The 25,881-nt window shown below is 48.2% G+C and overlaps 1 protein-coding gene across 2 annotated transcripts in view; it reads right to left on the bottom strand.

The window, feature by feature from the left end:
* CCNJL (cyclin J like) overlaps positions 1–25,881 on the bottom strand; it is a 63,724-nt gene that overhangs the window by 23,749 nt on the left and 14,094 nt on the right. For both annotated transcript variants that reach the window (XM_027545780.1, XM_027545779.1), the window contains exon 3: positions 9,139–9,352. In XM_027545780.1, the coding sequence (XP_027401581.1) occupies positions 9,139–9,352 (214 nt within the window). The remainder of the gene's footprint in view (positions 1–9,138; positions 9,353–25,881) is intronic.

Genomic DNA, 25,881 nt, shown 5'->3' with positions numbered 1-25,881 from the left:
GCAGTGCGTAGGCTTCTCACTCTTCTTGCAGAGCACAGGCTCTAGGGCGCGCGAGAGCTGCAGTATTTGCAGAATGTGGGCTCAGTGGTTGCGGTGCATGGGCTTAGCTGCTCCGTGGCATCTTTCCAGACCAGAGTTCAAACCCGTATCTCCTGCATGGGCAGGTGGATTCTTTACCACTGAGGCACCAGGGAAGCCTGGAAATTATACTGAAGAGAGGAAAAAAAAAAGAGAAAAGAACCAAAAGCTGCCTTGCTGGTCCTACTGTAACCAATGCAGACAATTGGTGGGTGCCTCATGGAGGGCAGAATGCTGTGACCAGAGGTGTGGACACCCCACCACGCAGAGCCCAAGTCTCCTTGGCAAGGCAGGGAAGGGCTCTAACCTGGAGGACAGACTCTGGGTGTGGAGAACTGGTGGCCCAATGATGAAGGATTCTGAACTCTGCCCTCTAAGCCTTCAGCATTAGCAGGATACTTATAATGCAATCCTGGCTGTGACAGCAGAGAAAGAACTGTAAGACACCGAGCATTCACTGCTCGGTGGGTTCAAGGTTACTGTAAATAAGAAAATAAAGATGCCTAGATCCCAGCAGCCAAACTGCAAATAGCATGAGGAGCAGACAGCATGCCCAATGTCAATATCCTAGTCATGGTGTGAACCGAAATGTTCTCTTAACAGTAAGGACACTTGGCTCTTCTCAGCAGGGTGACTGGCTTGTTCTTGGCATGTGCCCAGGACTTGCTGGTCACGCTTGGCTTGAAGCCTGCTTAGGATGCAGGCTTGATCTGCTTTGTGCCCCGCTATGTGCTGCTGAGTCTTCCAGGTGAACTCCTACTGTTCACCCCGTCTCCCTGAGGTTGACCGCTATGTCTGGCATACAGCAAAGGCAGAATACAGGTTATTTTTGACTATTTTACCCATGTGGGGTCAAGGGCTCTTGAACACCGCATGATAAATCAACTCATGCAGCTCAAGATTCCCCCTCCCCTCAAAAAATCTCTGAGACCAGAACAGCAGGCCTTTGCTGAACAGGTCTGGGTACTAGACTTGCTAGGGCAAATGGCGCAATTTCTCAGTTTCCAGCCCAGTCAGCTGTCTGACAGGCACTTCACACAGAATCCCTCCCCTCAAATAGTTCTAAGCCTGCCAGTCTGCAGAAACAGGAAATGGAAAATCACAACGTCCTCGCTACAGTAACACTGGAGCTGCTCGGCGTGGCGCTCACGTGACAGACCACTGTTTCTAGCCTGCCTTGTGCTGTGTGGCCACTGCTGAAATACTATGGATTAGAACACGCACCACGGACACTGCAGCAGCTTTCTGGAGGAAGTAACACACACTGGTCGTATCAAGCGCACGCATCAAAGGTGAGACCCATCCTGACTTCTGAAATGTGAAACCACGGCAGGAAGGAAACACAGGGCCGACCACTCTTGCACGAGAGGCAGGGAGCGCTGAATTATTTCCTGAACAGGGACAGCCAAGTTTCCTTGCAGATTTGAGTCTAATCCTATAAATAAGTCTCACACTTTTTTGAAGCACAGCCCTGAACAAGGCTACCTGGAAAAATTGCCCCCACTTGCATCTGCTGAGACAATCCCTGGGTTGGGAAGGTCCTCTGGAGGACGAAATGGCAACTCACTCCAGTGTCCTTGTCTGGAAAACCCCATGGACAGAGAAGCTTTGAGGGCTACAGTCCAAAAGGTTGCAAAAGTTGCTCCGACATGACTGAGCATGCAGGCACACAAGCAGCCTGTGATTGGTGCCCCAGTGGGGTCCCAAGAATCCCTGGCTTTAGGGCGAGCTGGGGCATCTTCCTTCATCCCTGTTCAGGAGGGACATCAGGAGGGATTAGGGCTGCTTTCAAGTTTCTGAAATCTCAAAGTCTCAGAGGGAGCGACCCCATCCCCCGACTCCGCTGGCAAAGAAGCTGCTTCTCAGCTGCTAAGTAATCAAAGCAGGGGAAGGGGAGGGGAAGGATACAGGGGTGAGAGAGAGAGGAAGACAGTTTACTGAGAGAAAGACAGGTCTCTTCTAGAATCTACGGAGGCCCAGAGGCAGTGCTTCTTTTGGTACCTTCACTAAGAGATGAGGCTATTGATGTCTGGCTTAAGAAGCCTTAAAAGTAGCTGTTGTGGGAACTCATTTCTTACCTGGGCATCCTGGACAGGACAAGGCAGAAAGGCGGGATGCAAATGCACTCCCCGCTGGGAAGCCCTAGTGGAGAGTGACGAGGGGCCAGGATGGGGGAGGGACGTGGCTCTCCTTCTGATGGTGGAGAAGTGTGGCTCCAAAGGCTCCTGCACACTAAGTTCAACTGAAGAAACAAAGGATCTCCTCAGCTGTTGGTTTCAGTGCAGCCTACCAAAATCTTAAATGCACATACCTCTGACCAAAGCCATTTCATCTCTGGGCATTTATCCCACAGACATACTTCAGTGTGCAAAGATGCAGGGAAGACAGTTGTTGTCACATTGTGTAAAGCAGTGTAAAAAGAAAAAAAGGATGACAGTGTAAATATCCATTGACAGAGAAATCATTCTATGGATGTCGGTGTTTATAACATGGAGAACTCTGCACTCAGTATAAAGAGTAAGGTACCTCCACAAAGACTGATGGGAAAGACATTCCCTAAGGTACCACAAAGAAAGCATCTTTGGTGTTAACCCACTTGTGCAGATCTAACTGATCCTGATTCTTCACGGTGCACACTGATCTGGTGAACACAGAACCATGCTCCTAGAGGGAAGATACAGGGTTAGGTTCCTGTGAGTCTGATCACAATCAATCAACACATAAGCTTTTTTGGACTAACACTAAGCTTTTTAGTTAAGAATCAATCCCTGGTCCAAGAAGATTCCACATGCCATGGAGCAGCTATGTCCATGTGCCACAACTCCTGAGCCCATGTGCTTAGAACCCAAGCTCCAAAAGAGAAGCCATGGCAACAAGAAGCCCACCCACAGAAGCTAGAGAAAGCCTGAGTGCAGCAACAAAGACCCAGTGGAGCCAAAAAACCCGCTACGTAACCTTTTCTGTGTATTTTTGTTTAATATATCATTGATTTATGATCACTGAACTCACAACTAACAGCACTATACCTTTTGCCTGAACAAAGCTTACCCAACACACAAATGTTCTCCTAAGAAACAAAGAGCGCAGCCTTCCTAAACGCAAGAACAGAATACTGTAGTTCAACATGATGGTGGGGGCTCATTTCACACAGCAAAATCACCAACAAGCAGAAAAATCAGAAAACAAGGCACTAAACAGAGCCGAAAAGGCCACCTGATATTTGCTATTAGTGTGAGAGCCGAAATGAGAAAGCACAGAGCTGGCCCCCAAAGTGCCAGAAGCACTGGTTTTGGAGTCACAAATAAATTCCAGTGAGCAGGTGAATTTGCAAGTATGGAATCTTGGCTCATGAAAGCTGACTGTATGTTTGTATACACACAGAATATTCCTAGAAAATACCTTCAATCGGTTTTGGGCAGAGATATAAGAAACTGTTCTCATAAGTTGTCTCTGGAGAGTGGGATGGGTAACAGATTTTTTATTTTAGTTTTTGAATCTTATTACAAGTGAGTGTACCACTGCTAATTTTAAAACTCTACCAGAGGGAGATGTGCCTACTACAGGTAAGCACAGAATAGCAAGACTGACTCGGGCCCGGCTAAGGGAGCCTGCCCTGCATGAGGACCCAAGGACAGAGAGGGGTCCTTTCCTTGCAGAGACCATGGGATCACCCTCCTGCTTGATGCCTCCCTCTCTTGGGGAGAAGGATGAGAGCTGAGATGAAGGCTAGCACTGGACTCAGGCTCAGCTGCAAAAAAATGGAAGTCAGAATTTTATCCTAAGAAACACATGGATTCATCTCCCTGAGCTCCCACAGCTTTTCACAAATCAGAAGTCAGGGGCAGGATGCGGCTCACCAACAATTCAGCACTCAGAAACATTGTTTTCTCAGGGAGTGGGCAGGGGTCCGAAAGTCACAATGAAAGAAAACAGACGCTTGCAAAGAGAAAGTATAATGGAACTGGGATTAGCTGGCAAGAAATAATGAAAAAAAAAAGAATGATAAAAGGAGGAAGGGAGGAAATCTGGCAATTTTGTTTACTGGGCAGTTTATTCAGCTGTTAACCTACGATTCATTCCCTCCCCCACTCTGAGAAATGAAATTTATTTTCTCAATTACAAAAATACATAAGTACATCTAGATCTGGACTGATACACCCCAAACTTTGGGAATGGGACTATGGATTTGGGGAGAAACTAATTTTTTTATGCTAGGTGCTTCTGTTCCTTTTGGATTCTTTTTAACAATAAAAACATACAGTAAAAAAAAAAAAATATATATATATATACATATATATAGTAAGTCTCCTACATATGAATCTTCAAGTTGCAAAGATTCAAAGATGCAAATGTGTGTTCCATCAATGCCAGGCATGAGTGAAATTGCAGCTTGCTCTCTGTCTCCTATTGCTGACGATCCTTCAGCTCTACCATCTCCCCCTCCTCTCCCCCCTCCCGTCAGTAACTCTTCTTGCCCGTTCAATCGATACCAGCGCCTGAATGCCAGCTGTTGTACTGTACTACTGTACTTTTCAAGGTACTGTACTGCAAGATTAAAAATGTTTTATTTTTTGCTTTTGTTTTTGTGTGTTATCTATATGAAAAGTATTACAAACATTACAGTACAGTACTACATAGCAGATTGTGTTAGTCAGGTACCTAGGCTAACTTTGTTGGACTTATGAATGCACTCTCAAAACGGAATTTGTTCATATGTCGGGGACTTACTGCATCTCATACTTTTTATATCATCATCGTAAGATCTTATACTACATTTAAGGCCTTGCCATCCTAGCAAAATGCCACTGGTCATGCCTCTTGCCTTTCTGATTTTCTTTCCTTCCCTCTCTCCTTTCTCTCTTTCCCCGGTCTATATCCTGGGGATAAGGACTCAGCACACATTCATCTCTGAACGGCAATAACGAGGCAAAGGCGAAACTCCAAGTTTCCTTCAAAAAGTTCAACACAGAATAACCACATCTGGGCAGCAACTCCACTCCGACATTGATAATCAAAAGAATTGAAAATAAATGTTCAAACAAAATTGGTGCTCAAATGTTCACAGCAGCACTAATCCTAGCAGGCAAAACGTGAAAACCACCCCCATGTCCATCAACATGTGAATGGATACACAAACTGTGGTCCATCCATGCAAGGCTGTATGTATCCACACAGCCATAACAAGGGATGAGGTACTGAAGTACTGACACATGCTACAACATGGATGAATCTTAAAAACTTAAAAGAAAGCAGACATAAAAAGGTCACATATTGTATGATTCCTTTCCATATGCGATATCCAGAACAGACACAAAACAGACAGGTGGTTGCCAGGGGCTAGGGATGGGCAGGAATGGGAACTGGCTGGTTAATGGGGTACGTGGGCCGCTTTCGGAGTGATGGGCAAGTTCTGGAACTAGAGAGAGCTGATGGCTGTGCAACAGTGGTACGTGAACTAAATGCCACAGAACCGCACACTTTACAGTGGTCAGAATGGTAGATTCTATGTTGTGATGTGAATTCTACCTCAATTTAAAAAAACAAAGCAAAATTCCAAACTGTGTGACTTGGGGCCTCTCTGAACCTATGGAATGGGCGGATGACAGCACGACTACCCGGGCTGGGTGCGAGGCTTCCAAGTGATGTGTGTATGAAGTGGCTGGCACAGGGCTGGGTGTGTAGAAAGGGACCAGTAAACAATGCAGCCAGCCCATCAGGACGATGGTTATGGGGCACCGTCAAAGCCAACTCACCTGCAAGTGGTGGGGTTTCTGTGTTGTCAAACTGCCCTTTTAATTAAACAACAACAACAACCAAAAGACAGCTATCGAGGGGTGCTGTATAAGACAAAAGACTCCAGAAGACAGTGGCTCTATTCAATTTATGGCACACTTAGATCTAGATTATACTTACAGAAGGAGTCTCTCCAGGGTATCCTGGTGGCTCAGTGGTAAAGAATCTGCCTGCCAATGCAGGAGATGAGTTTGATCCCTGCGTCGGGAAGATCCCTTGAAGGAGGAAATGGCACCCCACTCCAGTACTCTTGCCTGGGAAATCCCATAGACAAAGGAGACTGGTGGGCTACACAGTCTACGGGGTCACAAAAGAGTCAGACACGACTTAGCAACTGAACAACAACAGGAGTCTCTCCTCTGTTAAGGAAGGAAATGAAGTTAACTTGGTCATACAGGGACTTCTCTGGTGGTCCAGTGGTTAAGAATCTACTTAGCAATGCAGGGGATGAAAAATAAATAAATAAAACTTGATCACAGAGAGGCAAAGGGCGGCCCTGCCACTGGTCCGCCATGGACCAGCCCACAAACTCTTGCTTTTCTTCCTCCTTCCACAGTCTGGAGACATGGGTTCTCGACCGGCTCCTGTTTTATGGGAGCAGAGAAAGTGCATGTGGGTGAGAGGGTTCCATCTATGCAAGACCCTCACCTGGAAGCAGCTGCAAAAACCCAAGAACTGTCACCCTTCTTATCTGGGAATTAATTATTTGCTAGGAAATGAGCAGAACTCAGAACCTCCTGAGCAAGGTGACCTCCCTTGTGGCCGACAGTTGGCCTGGGGAGAGGCGAAGGAGGAATGAATAGGATTTCAGGCTGTCATGGAAACTTTTCTTGCCTGGGGCCCCTGAGCATATGGCAGGTGTCCTGAAAAATCCATTCCTGCCACTCGAGGCTGGCTGCCGCCCTCAGACATGCGGGTGTGTCAGGGGTCTGCCTCTCTGTCTGAAAGGCTCCCCCCTCTGCCGTGGCAGCCGCTGCACAAAGAAGTCCCCAGTGAACACCTCCCACCCCAGCTCCCCAGACAGACGCTGGAGCCTCGGTGGCCCCGTGGAAATCCAAGTCCTCCGCCCCAGGGCCCTCGATGCAGACCACAGATCACAGACAGCAGCAAGCCAGAGGCCACGGCGCAGACTCCCCGAGGGCCCCCCGAAATGCGACGTCCGTGCTGCCTTCCACTGACAGGGACGTCTCGCCAGCCCCCAGCTCCTCCCAAGACCAAAGAGAGCTGCGTGCTGATTTGGGACTTTGAAGTAGCAAGCAGGCCAGTCTCCCAGCAAGCCAAGATCCCCTATATCACAGGGGAAAGCCAGCTGGTCCAAGGTAGAGAAAATCACAAATTGAAAGGCTGTAAACCCAAAGCTGGCACAGGGATTATAGATAACAGCAGGTGGCAGGTGTCAGGGTGGAAAACAAGGCAGAATGCTAAAAACTCTAATGCCATGTGTTTGGAACTGCATGATGGTGATGAAGGGTTCACAGCAGTGTGCCAGGGACAGACAAAGCCACTGGAGAAAATGGGCATGGTCTTCTTGAAGCATCAGCGGGAAATCAAAGAATGGGGAAGGGCCCCCTGTAATAAAATAGGACAGTAACGTAATGCAGCGACGAAGGCAAAATCTGATTAGATATCAAGGTAATGTGACTGCAGCTGGTCTAATGTGACTGCAGCTGGTCACTGTAGGGTATGTACTCCTCTGCATTAAGGGCAACTTGGAGAAATGTGGATGTTCCCACTCTAAGGGAACCCTTGGCTCCATTCATTTCCTTTAGTCCACAAATACTATATTCCGAGGCCTTCCTATGTGCTCCTTTCCCCTCTGAAACTCACTGCTTAGTGGGGGTGTGCTGCTCAGTCACTCAGTCCTGTCCAACTCTTGGACTGTAGCCTGCAGGTTGGACTATGACCCCATGGACTGTAGCCTGCAGGTTCCTCTGTCCATGGGATTCTCCAGGCAAGAATACTGAAGTAGGTAGCCGTTCCCTTCTCCAGGGGCTCTTCAGGAATTGAACCAGCATCTCCAGACTCTCCTGCGTCTCCTGCACTGCAGGCAGATTCTTTACAGCTGAGCCATCAGGGAAGCCTGCTTAGTTGGGGAGGTGGGTTTTAATTAAAAATCCACGATGCCGTGGAACTGTACATCAGAGACACCTTACATACGCACCACTCACTCTGCAGGCAGTGGTGGAGGCTTCCTTGGGGATGCAAGTGCAGGGCCTGAGTGCCGTCTAACCAAGACCAGATGGGCGGGGGAAGAGAATGGAGGGTCTGGGCAGAGGGAACAGCAGATTCAAAGCTCTGTGACAGGGGAGCAGGGGGACTGGCTGGAACCCAGGGAGGTAAGAGGAGAAAGGCATGAGGTCAGAGAGGCAGGACCCTGACGGCTGATCCTTTTAAGACTGTCAGCAAACCAGAGGGCGATTTTAAAGTGGCAGCATGGCATGGCAGACTCTGTTTGGACCAGACCAGGAGCATGTTCATTTCCTACCCAGGCAGACAGACAGATGGTCAAAGCCATGCTGTGTTTTAGTGAGGCCTCATTGAAAGAGGCCTGTGCCCAGGCCTGACTCCTGCTTGGGCCCCACACAAGCAGTCACACTTCTAAACATGTCTAAGGACAGTGGTTGCTAGAGTTCCCCACCCACCCACTTAGCACATTCAGAGGCCCTATGTCAGAAAGGAGGTAACATGGGGTTAAGACACAGATTCTGGCATCCTGCATTTCTGGGCTCAAATCCTATCTGCTATAGACCCAAGCAAAATTTCTTAACCTCTCTGTGCCTTGGTGAAATGCAGGTACTCAAAGATCTGTCTTCTAGAGTCATTATGTGGATTCTTTTAAGACCAAGTTGCTAAAATCCTTATGCCTTATAGCCTGGTATATTTTAGATGCTAAAGAACATGTTGATTATTATTACTATAGCTTGCATTCAGCTAGGGCTTCCCTAGTAGCCCAGATGGTAAAGCATCTCCCTGCAGTGTGGGAGACCCAGGTTTGATCCCTAAGTCGGGAAGACCTACTGGAGAAGGAAATGGCAACCCACTCCAGTATTTTTGCCTGGGAAATCCCATGGATGGAGGAGCCCGGCAGGCTCCATTCCATGGGGTTGCAAAGAGTCGGACACAACTGAGCAACTTCACTTCTTCGCATTCAGCTAAGGATGAATACAGAAGATGCACGAAGACCACGGAAATGTAGAACACTTCGGGAGCACGTGGGCTCGTGGAGCAGGAGGGCATGGCACAGGGAAGGAAGCAGGTTCCACGTACTTGCGAGCAGGAGGCAGGAGACCGCCACGGCGTAGAGCTGCTTGGAGGTGGTGATGTCATAGCGATCCAGGAAATGATCCAGCAGGTAGACAGCCAGGTGCCGGGCAGCGGGGCAAAGCTGGCAGTGGCTGCTCAGCAGGGTCAAGATGTCGACAAAGAACCGGCGGCTCTTCAGGAGCGGGGAGTGGGCTCGGAAGGTGGGCAGCTTCAGCTCCTGGAACAGGTAGGGCAGAAGAGGGGGTCAGGGCTGCCTCCCAGGAGCCTCACGGCCCACCTGCTGGCTGGTGAGGGAGCATCAATTCCCTCCATTCCCTCTTCGCTTTCCTTCAAGCCCCAAATGGCAGTCGCTCTATTCTAGAAACTCTTGGACCATCCCCCTCCTGCCCTCGCTGAGCTCAGGCTCGTGAAGTGTCAAGAACGTGAAGACAGAGGCAAAGGAAGCAGCCTGGTCATTCCCAGCAAAAGGTCGACTGCCTGAGATGCACAAGGCCATAAAACACACAGGAGGACTTAAGTTGGAGTCCCAAGTCCAAATTCAGGTTTTTCCACTCAACCAAGTTGTATGACCTTGGTCAGCCCACCTTCACCTTGGCTTCCTTTCCAACAGCTGAGGATTAAATGAAAAATGGATGTAAAGCACCAAGCACCCAGCAACCTTTCAGGGTCCTCGGCTTAATTTCCTCTATGGGTGCGATTGTGAGAAACACTGTTTTGAAAAAAATTCAGTGTAAGAAAGGTTGTTAATTTTGAGCATAAGGACTTCCCTGGTGGTCCAGTGGTTAAGACTCCACACTCCCAATGCAGGGGGGCCAGGTTCCATCCCTGGTCAGGGAACTAGATCCCACACGCCACAACTAAGACTTCACATGCCACAACTAAAGATCGTGTATGCCACAACTACAACATCCTGCATGACACTATGATCAGAGACCCTGAGTGCTACAACTCAGACCTGGCCCAGCCTAATAAAAACTAGAGTACAGAGAACTCCAAATAGCCTTCACCCAGATTCATCAGTTGTTACCTTACCTTTTCTTTTTCTATATACACACTTTTTCTAAAAGTAAGTTTCAGCCATCATATGTCCCCTGAGGAGGTGACTCTTCCTTCGTAATTTATATACTTCTGTGTCATCCCCACTCCAGTACTCTTGCCTGGAAAATCCCATAGACAGAGGAGCCTGGTGGGCTGCAGTCCATGGGGTGGCTAAAGAGTCAGACATGACTGAGCGACTTCACTTTCACTTTTCACTTTCATGCATTGGAGAAGGAAATGGCATCCCACTCCAGTGTTCTTGCCTGGAGAATCCCAGGGACGGGAGAGCCTGGTGGGCTGCTGTCTATGGGGTTGCACAGAGTCGGACACGACTGAAGCGACTTAGCAGCAGCAGTAGCAGCATCTGAATTTATCAGTCAAACACAAGTAAGTGCAACAAGAAAACTATGTCACCCAAGATTTTGATGAATGAAAAAATTTTCTTATACCTCTACCATACATTTAACCAAGCAGACTAGACACAGTTTACTAAGGAAATGTCTTAGCAACATTTTGTCAAAAAGGGAAACAAAAAAGAAGCAAAAATCCAGGAAAAACATAAAGAAGAAGCTGCAAAAAAGGAACTGTGAGAGCTCACTAAGGCCAGGTTAACTGGGGGATGAGATTAAAACAAACTGGTGACCCTCCCCTGCCTAACACCCTCTCTTAACCCTGGGGCTGTGAATAGCAACAGCTTTGGGACAAGGAGATATCTGTTCACTCACTCATTTAAGAGATATCAATTCATTCATTTCACTCAATAAGTATCAAGTACCTTCTATATATCAGGCATTATTCTAGGCAGAGGGGGTACAATCAGGAATGAGACAGACACAGACATGAATGTAAGATTAAAACTGTAAAACTCTTAAAAAGAAAAAAAAACAGGAACAAATCTTTATGATTAGGTTAGGCAGTGGTTTCTTTGATACGACATCCAAAACAAAAGGAATAAAAAAAGAGAAAAAATTGCATAAGTTAGACTTCAAAATTTAAAACTTTCAAAAGATACCATCAAGAAAATGAAAAGATAACCCACGGGATGGGAGAAAATATTTGGAAATCACAGATCAGTAAGAGACTCTAATTCAGAATATACAAAGAACTCTTACAAATCTTCAATAAAAAGACCAACAACCCAATTTAAAAATGGGCAAATGATTGAACAGACATTTCTTCAAAGAAGGTATAGAAATTGCCAATAAGTACATGAAAAGATGCTCAGCATTACTTTGCTGCTGCTGCTGCTGCTGCTGCGTCGCTTCAGTCGTGTCTGACTCTGTGCAACCCCATAGACGGCAGCCCACTAGGCACCTCCGTCCCTGGGATTCTCCAGGCAAGAATACTGGAGTGGGTTGCCATTTCCTTCTCCAATGCATGAAAGTGAAGAGTGAAAGTGAAGTCGCTCAGTCGTGTCCGACTCTTAGCGACCCCATGGACTGCAGCCTACCAGGCTCCTTCACCCATGGGATTTTCCAGGCAAGAGTACTGGAGTGGGGTGCCATTGCCTTCTCCACAACATTACTTTAGGGAAAATGCAAATCAAAACCACAATCAGATACCACTTCACATCCATTAGAATGGCTACTATAAAAACAAAAACAGAAAATAAACACATGCTGGTGAGAATGTGAACAAACTGGAACCCTCATACACTGCTGGTGTTAAAGAAAAATGGTGCAGCCACTGTGGAGGATGATTTGGCAGCTCCTCAAACTGTAAAAGACTTACTGCATGACCTAGCAATTCCAATCCTTGGTGTACACTCAAGAGAAATGGAAACAGATGACCACACAAAAACTTGAACTTAAAAAGTTCATAGCAGCATTATTCATAATAGCCCCCAAATGAAAACAACACAAATGTCCACCAACTGATGAATGGAAATATATGGTATACCCATCCCATGGAATATTATTATTCCACAAAAAGGAATGAAATACTGATATGTATTACAACTTGGATGAACCTTGAGAACATTATGTTAAGTGAAAAAAATCCAGTCATAAAAGGCCACATATCATAGGACTCTCTTTATATGAAATGTGCAGTACAGGAAAATCTGTTAGGGAATTGCTGACCAAAACTGTCCACCTGGGTCAGGCATGGTAATAACCACTTGCATGAGCTGTCTCACAACAGGAGATCAGAGATCCCCATAAGGAACACGGTGCTGCCACTGAAAACTAACCAGGAAAATTTGGGAGGGGCCAAAAGGAGAGAGGAGTCACCAACCCATAATATGTCCTGCCAACCTCCCAGAAATCCTCCCTTGGCAGAGAGATCCTAGTGCCATCAGGAAGGACCCTAGTCAGACCAAAAGTGGGCACAGCAAGATGACTGGCCACAGACAACCTTGTAAGCTAATCCCATTACCATAAAAACTGAGTGAGCCATGAGGCAGAGGAACCCTCTGGCCAGGAGGTGGGAACCCCCTCCTGGGTTCTCTCATCCCACTGTTCTCTGCCTGGGCGCCCCTTCTCAATAAAGTCTTTTGCTTTGTAAGGACATGTGTATCCTCGGACACTTCGCTTCCAAGTGTTAGACAAGAGCCCACTCTTGGGCCCTGGAAGAGGCCCCCCTTCTGGTAACAAATCCATACAAACAGAAGGTAATCAGCGATTACTGGAAGCTGGGGGCAGGTGGGAAGGTTAACGGCAGGGGGAACCTGCTAATGGATATGAGGGTTCTTTTAGGAATGATTAAAATGTTTTTAAATTAGACAGTGTCGATGGTTGCACATCTCTGTGAATACACTAAAAAGCAAGTGAATGTGACTTCAAAAGGGTGAATTTTATGGTATGTGAATGATATCTCAATAAAGCTGTTATAAAAAAAACAAGACAGACATATCACCCACTCTAATGGAGTTTATGGCCCTGTTGGAAAGAGATGACCATCAAAGAGTAAGGCAAATGCAGAATTCCAAACCGGGATCAGCACTGCAGAGGAAAGCTGTGGACACTGGTAAAGCTGCTCGTCTTCCCTGAGGGAGGGGAGACCTGCCCTCTGAAAGCGAAGCCTGGTAGAGATTTCATGCTAGGATCTCTTCTCTGACTTATTTCCCCAGAACCTGAGGCCATAACACCTCTGTCTCAGTAGCCCTAAAGCTGTGATCATGGAAGGTGCCTAATGCCTGATGAATTATTTCCTGTCCCTAACATTACACATGAAGAAACTGAGTGTGACAAAGTCCTATAACCCCAGGGCTTAACTAACAAGAAATATTAGATCTGAGACTAGAAGAATTTGAATGTATCCTTTTCCTCAACCTTTTATTATTTTTTTAAATCAATGAGAAAATCTTTTCTAATAAACAATTTTTAATTGAAGTATAGTTGATTCACAGTATTTTGTTAGTTTCAGGTTACAGCAAAGTAATTCAGTTAACATATATACATTTTCAGATTCTTTTCCACTATAGGTTATTACAAGATATTGAATACAGTTCCCTGTGCTATACAGTAAATTTTTATTCTTTATTTTATATGCATCTGTTATTCCCATATTCCTAATTTATCCACCCCTCCTTTCCCCTTTGTTAACGAAGTTTGTTTTTTATGTGTGAGTCCGTTTCTGTTTTACAAATAAATTCAATTGCATTATTCTTAGATTCCACATGTAAGTGATAACACATATTTGTCTTTCTCTACCTGACTTACTTCATTTAGTAAGTCACATGATAATGATACTCTCTAGGTCTGTCTATCCATGCTGCTGCAAATGGCATTCTTTCATTCTCTTTTATGGCTGAATAATAATCTGCTGTATATATGTACCACATCTTTATCCATTCATCTGCTAATGCACATTTAGGTCGCTCCCAAGTCTTGGCTATTGTGCTGCTATGAACATTGGTGTGCTTGTATCTTTTAGAGATAGAACTTTCATCTTCTCTGGATATATGCCCAGGAATGGGGTTTCTGGATGATATCACAAATTTTTTTAGTTTTTTAGGGAACGTCCATACTGCTTTCCACAGTGGTTGTACCAATTTACATTCCATTCCCTGGTGGTTCAGTGGTAAAGAATCCACCTGCAATGCAGGAGATGTGGGTTCAATCCTTGGGTCGGGAAGATACCCCTGGAGAAGGAAATATCAACCCACTCCAGTTTTCTTGCCTGGGAACTCCCATGGACAGAGGAGCCTGGTGGGCTACAGTTCACAGAGTCGCAAAGACTTAGCAACTAAACAACAAAACAGTGTAGAAGGGTTCCCTTCTCTCCACATCCTCTCCAGCATTTATTATGTGTAGACTTTTTAAATCATGGACAAAATCTTCACTTCTTTAAGGAAAGGATTTGACTTCTTTGGGTATTTTTCATCTTCATTGTTTGATAGATTCATGCTACCACCACAGGACTTCAAGCTGCTTAAGGGTGTGAGTCTGGATCTGCTCTTACTCCTGCTTGTTTTGCCACTGCCCTGGTGTGACAAGAACATGGTCAGATGCCTGGAATTAAATGGTAAAGGAGTGAAGGAAGGGACGGGGAGAAGAAGGGAGGGACTGCAGTGGTGAGTACTGACTGCCCAGGGCCCAGAGGAAGGTGTGGCCACTTGTGTAGAGTAGCAAGTCAGTGGGAACCTCAAGGAGACCTGTCTAGTCAAATTCTGGAAGGATGTCTAGGAACTAACCTTTTGAAGGTGAAAGGGGAAAGGAAGTTCAGCTGGAAACACAGCACCTGCAAGGCCACACTGGTGTCCCGTCTGGGGAAGCTGGAGCCCTTGGAACAGCCAGAGAGGGAGAGTATGCTTGAACAAAGCAGGCTCCAAGGCTGGACAGGGTCTCAGTCTGTATGTCGTGCTAAGATGGTAAAGAACACGCCTGCCAATGCCGGAGACGTAAGAGTCACAGGTTCAATCCCTGGGTCGGGAAGATCCCTTGGAGGAGGGCATGGCAACCCACTCCAGTATTCTTGCCTAGAAAATCCTATGGACAGAGGAGCCTGGCAGGCTACAGTCCATGGGGTCGCAAGAGTTGGACACGACTGAAGGGACTTAACATGTAAGATATCCCGCCTGCCCTGTGGGCAATGGGAGCCAGTGAAGGGTTTGGAGCAGGGCAATGACAGTAAAGGGTTTAGAGTGGCCTTGCAGGGAAGATCTCTCAGTCAGTCTTGCCCTGGCTTATAGCCAGACAGCTGGTAGCAGCAGCCAATTTGCGGTTGCAGCCCTCTCATCACCAGGACCCCCTCCCCACCCTCCAGCAGCTCCCACAAGCTTGCAGCCTACTTGGGTATTTCCTCTAAGCAGAGGGTTCTAAGGCTCTTGACAAGAAGCAACAACAATCTCAGATACTTAGTGTTCCATAGGCAACAGCTGCTGGAAATTAGCGAAGTGACCTTTGGCCCGGGTTGCACTGCCCTCATCCAGGTGGTTCAAAGGCTCCAAACACAAGAAGTCAGATATGCAACGTCCTGACTTCTCTCTGGTTTTAGCTCAGCCCGACAGAGCTTCACTCCCATCCTCTGCATTCTCCCTTGTGTAGGAAAAGCTCAAAGCAAGATGCTGTATGTCTTTCCTCTGCACACCCTCCTGCAGAAAGAGCCCACGGGCTTGAGCAGATTCTCTGAGGAAGCCATTGGTACATAAAACAGCTATGGACCTTTGGAACAGGCAATAATAGCTCAAGAAGGAGTCAGCAGGTAGGGCTTCATGGAAAAGGCTGTTCTCAAGGGTGTGCAGGCTTCTAGGAAGGAGAACAGCTGTCTGTGATGCTCCCCAGCTCCACTTCTGCTCATCCCTCAGACAGGTTTAATCATCACTTATAAAGAGAGGCTTTCTCTGATCCCTCATCATTCTAAATCAGGTGCCCCTTGTTAGCACGCTGTTCTTCAAGGCCAGATATTTACTTATTTATGTGTCTCTTCCTGCTAAACTCTAGCTGCAAAGAGCAGGAGCCACATCCACCCTGCCAAACCAACTGCCCAGAGCCTGGCATAGGGGCAGGTGCTCAAAAAAAATCTCTGCATAAGTTAAAAAAAAGGAATGAACGTCCATCAGAAGGCAAGGAGGAAACATACATACATGATTCCAACTATATGACAATCTGGACTAGGAAAAACTATGGAGAAAGTGAAGAAAAGATCAGTGGATGCCAGAGGTTGGGTGGGGGAGAGAGAAACAGGGGGAGCACGGAGGACTTTCAGGGCAGTTAAACTACTGGGTATGGTACTATAATGGTGGAGACATGTCATTCCACATTTGTCCAAACTCACAGAATGTACACCACCAAAAGTGAACGCCAGTGTAAACTGGTCTCGGGGTAATGTGTTTATGTAGGTCCACTACAGGAGCGCTTCCTGAGCCGCCCCTCACTGGCTGCTCTTTACGTGAGGATTTGTAGCTTCACTGACTTGTTAACAAATGGACCCTTCTGGTGGGGGTTGTTGATAGTGGAGGAGGCTGTGGATGTGGAGGGGAGGCGGGGTACATGGGACATCTCTGTACCTCCTGTTCAATACGCTGTGAACCTAAAACTGCCTGAAACACAAAGTCAGTTAAAAAATAAGAATGAACACAAGGACATCCCTCCCTGTTCCAGATACACTCCTCCACATTTAGGGGAACAGCCTGACACGGATTGCAACATTAGGCAGTTCTGGGGTGGAATCTCACCTCTACTGTTTACTAACCCTGGACATGTGAATTCTGAACCCCGGTGTCCTCACCTGAAAAGGAGGTCACACTGTCATAATGTAAAGCGTGTGGCACTTAACAGCACTTGCCTGCCTTTCCCTCAAACTGGGCAATCAACCTTCAGATAAGTTGAGCTTATCTGCCTCTGTCGGGCTCTCAAAGGATCCTGATTTGTACTGATGAAGGAGACATTCTACCTGAGGGTTTATAGCTGGGCTGGGGTGGGGAGAGGGGGGTGGCAGGGCAGAGAAAGCTGCCTGCCTCCGCATGCTCTGCAGAGACTCTGAGCCTTCACTTCTGCTCAGCACCTCAGAGCAGGGTGATTCTTTGGGAAATGAACAACAAACCAGGACGCCAGCATGCCTACCCTGTTTGTTGAGAGTCTGGCCAATTATTCCCCTAACCCAATTGTGAGGGGGGGTGCCGGGGAGCGGGGGAAGGCATCCATTACAAGGGCTTTGCTCTAAGGATCGCATTCCTCTCGGAGCACTCTTGACCTAAGGCAGCTCGAAGCAGCTGGGTGCACGAAGCCAGCCCCTCTGCTGAGCTGCCTGAATTCCAGAAACAAAAGGGCAGCCAGCGAGGGGCGGCTCAGGAAGCGCTCGTGGATTAGGCAGGCACTTGGCAGGCAGGCAGGCAGCTGCTGGCGAGGGCGGAAAGGGGGCAGGAACAGGCCAGGCAGGGTGATCCTGCTCACAGTGGGGCCAGGGGCAGCATCAGTGTGGCCGGCACAAAAGCCACACTGAGAAGGGGCAGGGTGGAGGGGCAGGCAGAGGCTTCCTGAAACTCTCCCTCCCTAGACCTTTATCACCTGAGCCAGACGGGAGAGCTTTTATCTGCCCTCCCAGAAGGTTGATTGCCCAGTTTGAGCAGGTGGGGGCACAAAGACAGATGGTTGTGATGGGGTTGGGGAGGGCAGGTAGGTGGGACTCCACCTTTAAAAAAAAAACAGCAAAAAAACCTGCTTTTGCTATCTCAGTTGTTGTTGTTTAGTCGCTAAGTCGTGTCTGATTCTTTTGCGACCCCATGGACACCAGGCTCCTCTGTTCATGGAATTTCCCAGGCAAGAATAGTGGAATGGTTGCCATGCCCTCCTCCAGGGGATATTCCCGAGCCAGGGACTGATCTGGATCTGGTACAGTTAAGGGCAAATGAACATCTGGTGAATGAGGGGATGAATGTATTAATGAATGAATGGAGTGTTCTGTGATGAACACAGGTACAACCCAAGCAACACCAACTGGGGGGACTTCCCTCCACCTGGAGCCTTCTCTGCCCTCCTCCCCTAGATCTCCCTTACCTGGTCCTGCACCCTTCCCTGGGGGTAACCAAGACGGTTGGGGGACAGTCCCAGGGTGAGAAACCCCAGAGGTGCCATCCTGGAGGAGAGGAAGGTGATGGGTGTCAAGACAGGCTGGAGTCCTTTAGAAACACTCTCCTGCCTGCCCAAGGGCTCTTCCAGAGGCTTCCAAAGCAGAAAGAGGACCGCCTGAGAGGGGCAGGGCTCCGAGAAAGACCAGGGACAAGGGAATCACGACCTACATGAAGCCCCAAACCAAGTTACACACAGGAGGCAGGGCTGCCCGGAGTCCAGGCATGCAGACCCCTCCCTCACCCCCAGCACAGAGGCACTGACCTTGGCAGAGGTGGCAAACCCCGCACACCTGCGCTGTGCTCAGATGTGTCTGGGAACAGGAGCGAGGCCAGCTCCAAGTGCAGTCTGACAGACCCGGAGCCCCCAGCCAGGAGAGCTGGGTGGGGACCGCAGCCTGTCACTGCTGCAGGACAGATGGGCAGGAAATTCAGAGTGTGCTCCTCACACAAAGGCTCTGCTCACATTTTGAGGCTAACCTCAGAGGGCTCTGAAGGTCACATGCACTGTGAAAGTTCAGCCAGTCACCCCTGGTTTCTCACGATGAGAGGAAAGGAAGTCTTCATTTGACCCCGTGGTGTCCTGCGCTGTGTTACTTTCTAATTGCCTCTTAACCCACTCTTCCTGCCGATCTCAACTTAAAAGTCACTTCTGAAGAGAGTGTCCCCAGGGAATGCCCCTGTCAGAACTCAGGGGCATCCAGGACTTTCTATCCAAATCTCCATCCATCAATCCACTGTCCTTCTTCACCCCTGACTGCAGACATCATGAGGGCAGGGGCAGGGTTCGTCTTGTTCAGCTCCAGGACACCAATGCCTGACACAAAAGAGATACTCAATTCTTCTTCTCCAAATTTGGGGAATGGTAAATACTTGAAATGAAAAGGCAGGAAAAAACTAGTTGCTCCTGATCTTATGTTGAATAAAACTATTCATCTAGCTGGGCAATTCAAACTACTCAAAGCCCGGCAGTGTAGGGGCAGGGGTTGGGGGTGATGCTGAATTTCAGGGGAAAGAGAATGTTGTCCTTGCATTGCAGTGGCATGTCCCTCAGTCTACCCAACAGCAAGGAGGGTAGGGTAACCAAGGAGGAAGCAGGTCAGTGTTTACAGAGGACTGGAAGCTTTAAGAATCTAAATCATACTCTCCATACTTGGTCATTCCAAAGATACTGGTTGCTGACATGTGTCGCATGACACCCCGGCCCCTGAAGAAGAGGCTTCTGTGGGCCATTCGTTTGGGAAACACTGCATACCACATTCTGTGTGCATGCTCAGTCACTCAGCTGTGTCCAACTCTTTGTGATCCCAAGTACTGTCGCCCACCAGGCTCCTCTGTCTATGGGATTCTTCAGGCAAGAATACTGGAGTGGGTTGCCATTTCCTACACCAGGGGATCTTCCTGACCCAGGGATCAAATTGGCGTCTTCCTCAAAGTCTCCTGCACTGCAGAGTCTTACCTCTGAGCCACCAGGGAAGCCTACTACTACATTGCTCCTTCCTAAAAAGCATCATATATTAGCCCATTAGAGGCCCAGAAACATTTGTTCAGAAAAAACTCACAGTTTTGGGAAAGTCTACGTTAAATTTATCCAGGGACCACTATCACCCCCACCCACGCTTTTTGGTGATTTACGGTGCTGGCAGCTGGGACTCCAACACATCTGCAAAGCAAGACTCTGGTGAAAATCCCTGGCACACTGTCTAGTCATCTGATAACTCTAAATTTAGAGACTAACTGAAAAGTTTGCTGAGATGGAAAACCACAGCCTCTACCTGCAGAATGGCCCCTGCTAAGAACTTCCACATGGCGGTGGTATTAAGGAGCCTAGGAGGGGCACAAGAGGCCAAAGACTCCAGCCATAGAAGCCCCAGGGAGCCAGGTGCTGGGTGCCCTGCCTTGAGGGGTCCGGGGACTGGGTGCCAGATTAACCCCTGCCCACCCCGTCCCATCTCATGCCTGTGCTATGAACTCGAGCTCAGTCACCTCAGTTGTGTCCGACTCTTTGCAACCCTATGAACTGTAGACCACCAGGTTCCATTGTCTATGGGGGGGATTCTCCAGGCAAGAATACTGGAGTGGGTTGCCATGCCTTCCTCCAGGGGGTCTTCCCAACCCAGGGATAGAACCCGTGTCTCCCGCAACTCCTGCATTGCAGGCACATTCTTTACTGCTGAGCCACCAGGGAAGCCCATCTCACACAAATATATATATATATATATTAGGCAGCATCCTGTCCTCCATAAACACAGACCTGGGTTCCTCCTTGATACTCTGCTGTTACTGGATAGACTGAGGTACATGCTACCCAAGGCAAGGACAGAGCTTTCTCTCTCTCCTGGATTACACCTCCCCTCTGGTCTTCATGAGAATCTGGACTTGCTCATTATGACGAATAGTTTTATATAACCGTCCATTTCATATATATGTATCATATATATATATATATATCATATATCACATAATTTGAAAACTTATATGTCATTAGCCAGACACTATGTCTCATGCATTTTGTCCTCTCATCCTCCAACAGGCCCACGAGATGGGGATCATTGGCGTCCTGGTGTTCCAGACCAGGATGGCTCAGAGAAGCTAAGTAACCTGCTGAAGGCCATCGAGGTAATGAAGGTCATATCTGAGTCTGGGCTTTCTGACTCTGTGCTCTTAACATTATGTTTTGGGGCCTCCATGGGATAATTTAGGCTTGTGTTTTCCTTCCAAAATAATGTTATATGAAACCGTTTATAAAATAAAGGCAATGGCACCCCACTCCAGTACTCTTGCCTGGAAAATCCCATGGACGGAGGAGCCTGGTGGGCTGCAGTCCATGGGGTCGCTGGGAGTCGGACACGACTGAAGCGACTTAGCAGCAGCAGCAGCACTATAGAAATTTTAGAAAATATGATGAGTACTAAGATGAGTACATTAAATCACCAGTAATCCCGCACTGGGAGATAACTGTGAGCCCATACAAGTCTCGTTACATGCCCTTCTGACATTGCTTCTCTACACAGAGATGTCCCCCAACAACTTAACCCATTCAGGCTCTCCTCTCAACACTCCCTGTCTTGAAGTGGGCCCAGGCAGGGGAACTGCCACTAACACCAGCAGAACCCAGGAGACTGAGGCTCAGAAGTGCAATGGCCCAGGCCACTGCAGGTCAGTGGCAAATCCTGGCGTGGACATCAGAGGAGCTGGCTGGGCCTGGGGTGGGACACGGCTTTGAGTGTGACAACTGCTGCATAAACACGCCAAGGTGCGGGGCACGGCCGAGCTGCCCTCCCACACCAGCCACTGAAAGAAAGCCACTCCGGGTCTCGTCCCATGTGCCTCCCACCAAGCTCTTCCTCCCTGCTGCCAACTGCCGCCTCCCTAGGGAGGCTGGGCCTCCAGGCACCGGGCCAGCTGCTTGGGAAACAGCTCCAGGGCTTGAGTCCGCCAGAGAACAAAGAGCAGCAAGACGGTGAAGAAACACCATGGGTAACCAAGGTGACCAACAGGAAGTGGAGACTTGCAAATGGAAAGGGAGAAAGAAAGGGGAGGGGTGGGCTAATTCTTCAGAGGCCTCAGGAGGACAGGCCACAGACCTGGGAGGCCCTGCAAAGACAGAGGATCACCCAACCCCTCCCTCCCCCTCGAAAACCGATTGCTTCATAGAGCCTGAGGAGGCATTTTCCGTAAAGAATCAACTTCTCTGCGGGAACATTATTTCAACATCCTCGAGAGGGTGGCCTGCGGTACATGAAGCCGACAAGGCTGGTCACATCCTCCCCTGCTGATGTCTGGCCTGCAGCTTCCTTCCAGCAGAGAAAGGTCACCCTGAGCCACCCCACCTCTCATGGGGCCCCCCTGAACTCTGCAAATCATAGGAGGGCCAGCTCCAAACACACTTCCTCATTCCCAGGAGACAGAGCCACTGCCCTTCTGGGCACAAAGGCAAGTCTGAGCACCCACTCCCCCGCCCCAATCCCAGGTGACACCCTTACATCGCCGCCCCCCCCATAAAATGCCAGCACCCCCCTGAGTTCTTCCTTAACAGCTTCCTGATAGGACCCTGTCCCACACCTTCTGTACTGGAGGTGCCCCTCATTCTTTCACACCCTCTGTCACCTAGGGGTAGGGGTCATGGTGTGCCTCCTTCCACGCTGGTTCTTTGCAATAGGTCCAACCCTCACAACTGTTCTCCTTTTCCCCTGGTCACCACTCCTAAGCTGCAGCTTTCACTCCACACTTTCAGCTGCTGCTGCTGCTGCTAAGTCACTTCAGTCGTGTCCGACTCTGTGCGACCCCATAGACGGAAGCCCACCAGGCTCCCCCGTCCCTGGGATTCTCCAGGCAAGAACACTGGAGTGGGTTGCCATTTCCTTCTCCAATGCATGAAAGTGAAAAGTGAAAGTGAAGTTGCTCAGTCGTGTCCGACCCTCAGCGACCCCATGGACTGCAGCCTACCAGGCTCCTCCGTCCATGGGATTTTCCAGGCAGGAGTACTGGAGTGGGGTGCCATTGCCTTCTCGTACCTGCCCTCATTTCCAGATTCCTTTTGATGCATTCTCCTGGGCATCCTGACCCTACTGTGCAGCCAGAAATGGGTCGGTAGTGGTAACCACCACCACTAAGCCCCAGCTGCTCCAGCTGGGATTCCAGTCCCCGGCTGACCTGGGCTCCCACACCTGTGGCCAGTTGATCACAGGCACTGGAATCTCCTGGGGATCTACTCAAACATGGAGGCTGCCCCCCGGTACTGAGTTGGATGGCATCTCCGCAAGATTCACGTCCACCCAGGACCCTAAAACGTGACCTTATTTGGAAATAGTGTCTTTACAGAGGCAATCAAGATAAAATGAGGTCATACTGGATTAGAGTGGGCCCTAATCCAATGACTGGTGTCCTTATAGGAAGAGAAAACAGAGACACACAGGCACACAGAGGGAAGACCAGGCAAAGACAAACACAGGAAGAGGGCCGGGTGAGGATGGAGGCAGAGAATAGACTGATGAAGCTACACGCCAAGGAATGTCAAGCATGGCCAGCAATGACCATATGTTGGAGATCCTCCCTGCAAGCCTCTGGAGGGAGCACCATGCTGTAAACACCTTGATTTCAGACTTGCGGCCTCCAGAACTACAAGAGAATACATTTCTGCTATTGTAAGCCACCCAGTTTGACGCAGCCCTAGGAATCTACTATACTCCCCATTTCCTGTCTTGCTGACTCAGTCCTCCTGGGATGGAGCTGGGCATCTCTCTGCGCTTTACAGGCACTTCATGTGAGCCTGATGCTCGGCTGTAAGCTCCATGAAGGTGGAAAATTTTGTTTTGCTCACCACTTATATCCCCAGTGGCTAGCAGTGCATGGCATGTGATCAACTGCTAAAAAACATGTGCTGAATGAAAGAATGAAGATAGACCAGCATGCAACAACTAACTCCACCTTGGTCAGGGCACTTCAGTTCTTTTCAGTCGCTCAGCTGTGTCTGACTCTTTGCGACCTCTTGGACTGCAGCATGCCAGGCTTCCCTGTCCATCACCAAGTCCTGGAGGTTACTCAAACTCATGTCCATCAAGTCAGTGATGCCATTCAACCATCTCATCCTCTGTTGCCTGCTTTTCCTCCTGCCTTCAATCTTTCCCAGCAACAGGGTCTTTTCAAATGATTCAGTTCTTTGTATCAGGTGGCCAAAGTATTGGAGTTTCAGCTTCAGCATCAGTCCTTCCAATGAATATTCAGGGTTAATTTCCTTTAGGATTGATTGGTTTGATCTCCTCACAGTCCAAGAGACTCTCAAGAGTCTTCTCCAACACCACAGTTCAAAAGCATCAATTCTTTGGTGCTCAACTTTCTTTTTAGTCCAACTCTCACATCCATACATGACTGCTGGAAAAACCATAACTTTGACTAGATGGACCTTTGTTGGCAAAGTAATGTCTGTGCTTTTGAATATGCTGTCTAGGTTGGTCATAGCTTTTCTTCCAAGGAGCAAGCGTCTTTTAATTTCATGGCTGCAGTCACCATCTGCAGTGATTTTGGAGCCCCCCAAAGTAAAGTATGTCACTGTTTCCATTCTTTCCCCATCTATTTGCCAGGAAGTGATGGGACTGGATGCCATCATCTCAGTTTTCTGAATGCTGAGTTTTAAGCCAGCTTTTTTACTCTCCTCTTTCACTTTCATCAAGAGGCGTTTTAGTGCCTCTTCACTTTCTGCCCTAAGGGTGGTGTCATCTGCATGTCTGAGATTACTGATATTTCTCCCAGCAATCTTGATTCCAGCTTGTGCTTCATCCAGCAGAATTTCGCATGATGTACACTGCATATAAGTTAAATAAGCAGAGTGACAATATACAGCCTTGAAGTACTCCTTTCCCAAATTAAGCAACTTTAACAATTAAATGAGATAATGTGCACCAAACATTCAACAATATCTGGCATGTGGCACCTGAGAAATGCCTACTCCCTTAATTTAGAGGGCAGTGGGAGCCTTGAACAATTACACAGAAACTGGCAATTGCTGGAAGGAGCATTCCAACAACAATCTTCACCATGAAAAAGGCCAATCCCTCAGCAATGGAAAATCACTTTGTTCCAACAAGTAAGAAACATTAAGTCTTTCACTCTGTTTGTTAACTGGTTCCTATGATCCTATTGCTTAATACTCTCAAGTCTTCCCACTTCCTGCCCCGGTTCAGAGGCCATCTCTTTGGAACACTGCCAACACCTAGGTCTTCAAGGCCAAGGATATTTTTCAGTGATCCAGCCCCCATTCCTCAGAGTTCTCTATGTCTCAGGATAACTGTACATGTCTACCGAGACCCACATCCCAGAGCCGATACTCCTGGTCCACCTGCCCGCCCCCTACTCATCAGACTGCCCCAGGCAGACCACCAATGCATGATCACCATATGCTGCAGCCCTGGGCCCTAGAAGATGAAATTCCTCTATGTCTCACCTTCTTTTGGAAGCTCTTCGTATTTCCCCAGGCAATGGGATGTCATCATGGGTATAGTGGTTAAGAGTGTGCACTTTGGAGCCAGTCTGCCTGGGTTCAAATCTTGACTCTTTCATCTACCTGCTGCATGACCTTGGATAAGTTATTTAACTCTGTAAACTTTAGCATCTGTCTCATCTGTAAAGTGGGGGTAAAATGAAGATAATTTAGTACCTACTAGAGGACTTAGGGGATTCCCAGAGGGCACTAGCAGTAAAGAATCTGCCTGCCAATGCAGAAGACTTAAGAGACGCAGGTTCGATTCCTGGGTCGGGAAGATCTCCTGAAGGGAGGCATGGCAACCCACTCCAGTATTCTTGCCTGGAGAATCCCACGGACAGAGTCCATGGACCCTGTCCGCCAGGCTCCTCTGTCCATGGGATCACAAAGAGTTAGACATGACTGAAGCAATTTAGCAGCAGCAGCAGAGGATTTAGATAATGGGAGGTAACATAAGTCAGGCACACAACAAGCACCCATTAATGGGGAAGAGCTTTGCCAACTTTCACTGGCTATTATGACCACTGACAAATACAACAGCCAGAAGTGGTCTGAGATGATTATCCTCAGTTGTACTAAGAATAACCTCCCCCCCAGGAGTGAGGCTAGGGGCTGTGCTATCTTCTGTACAGCTTCTCGGTGTCTGCAGGTAACACATGAGGTTTTGCGACCCCATGGACTGCAACACGCCAGGCTTTCCTGTCCATCACCATCT

This window comes from Bos indicus x Bos taurus, chromosome 7, assembly GCF_003369695.1.
Source record: "Bos indicus x Bos taurus breed Angus x Brahman F1 hybrid chromosome 7, Bos_hybrid_MaternalHap_v2.0, whole genome shotgun sequence".
NCBI lineage: Eukaryota > Metazoa > Chordata > Mammalia > Artiodactyla > Bovidae > Bos > Bos indicus x Bos taurus.
The sequence above is the reverse complement of the archived record's forward strand: the minus strand, read 5'-3'. Positions and strand labels throughout refer to the sequence as shown.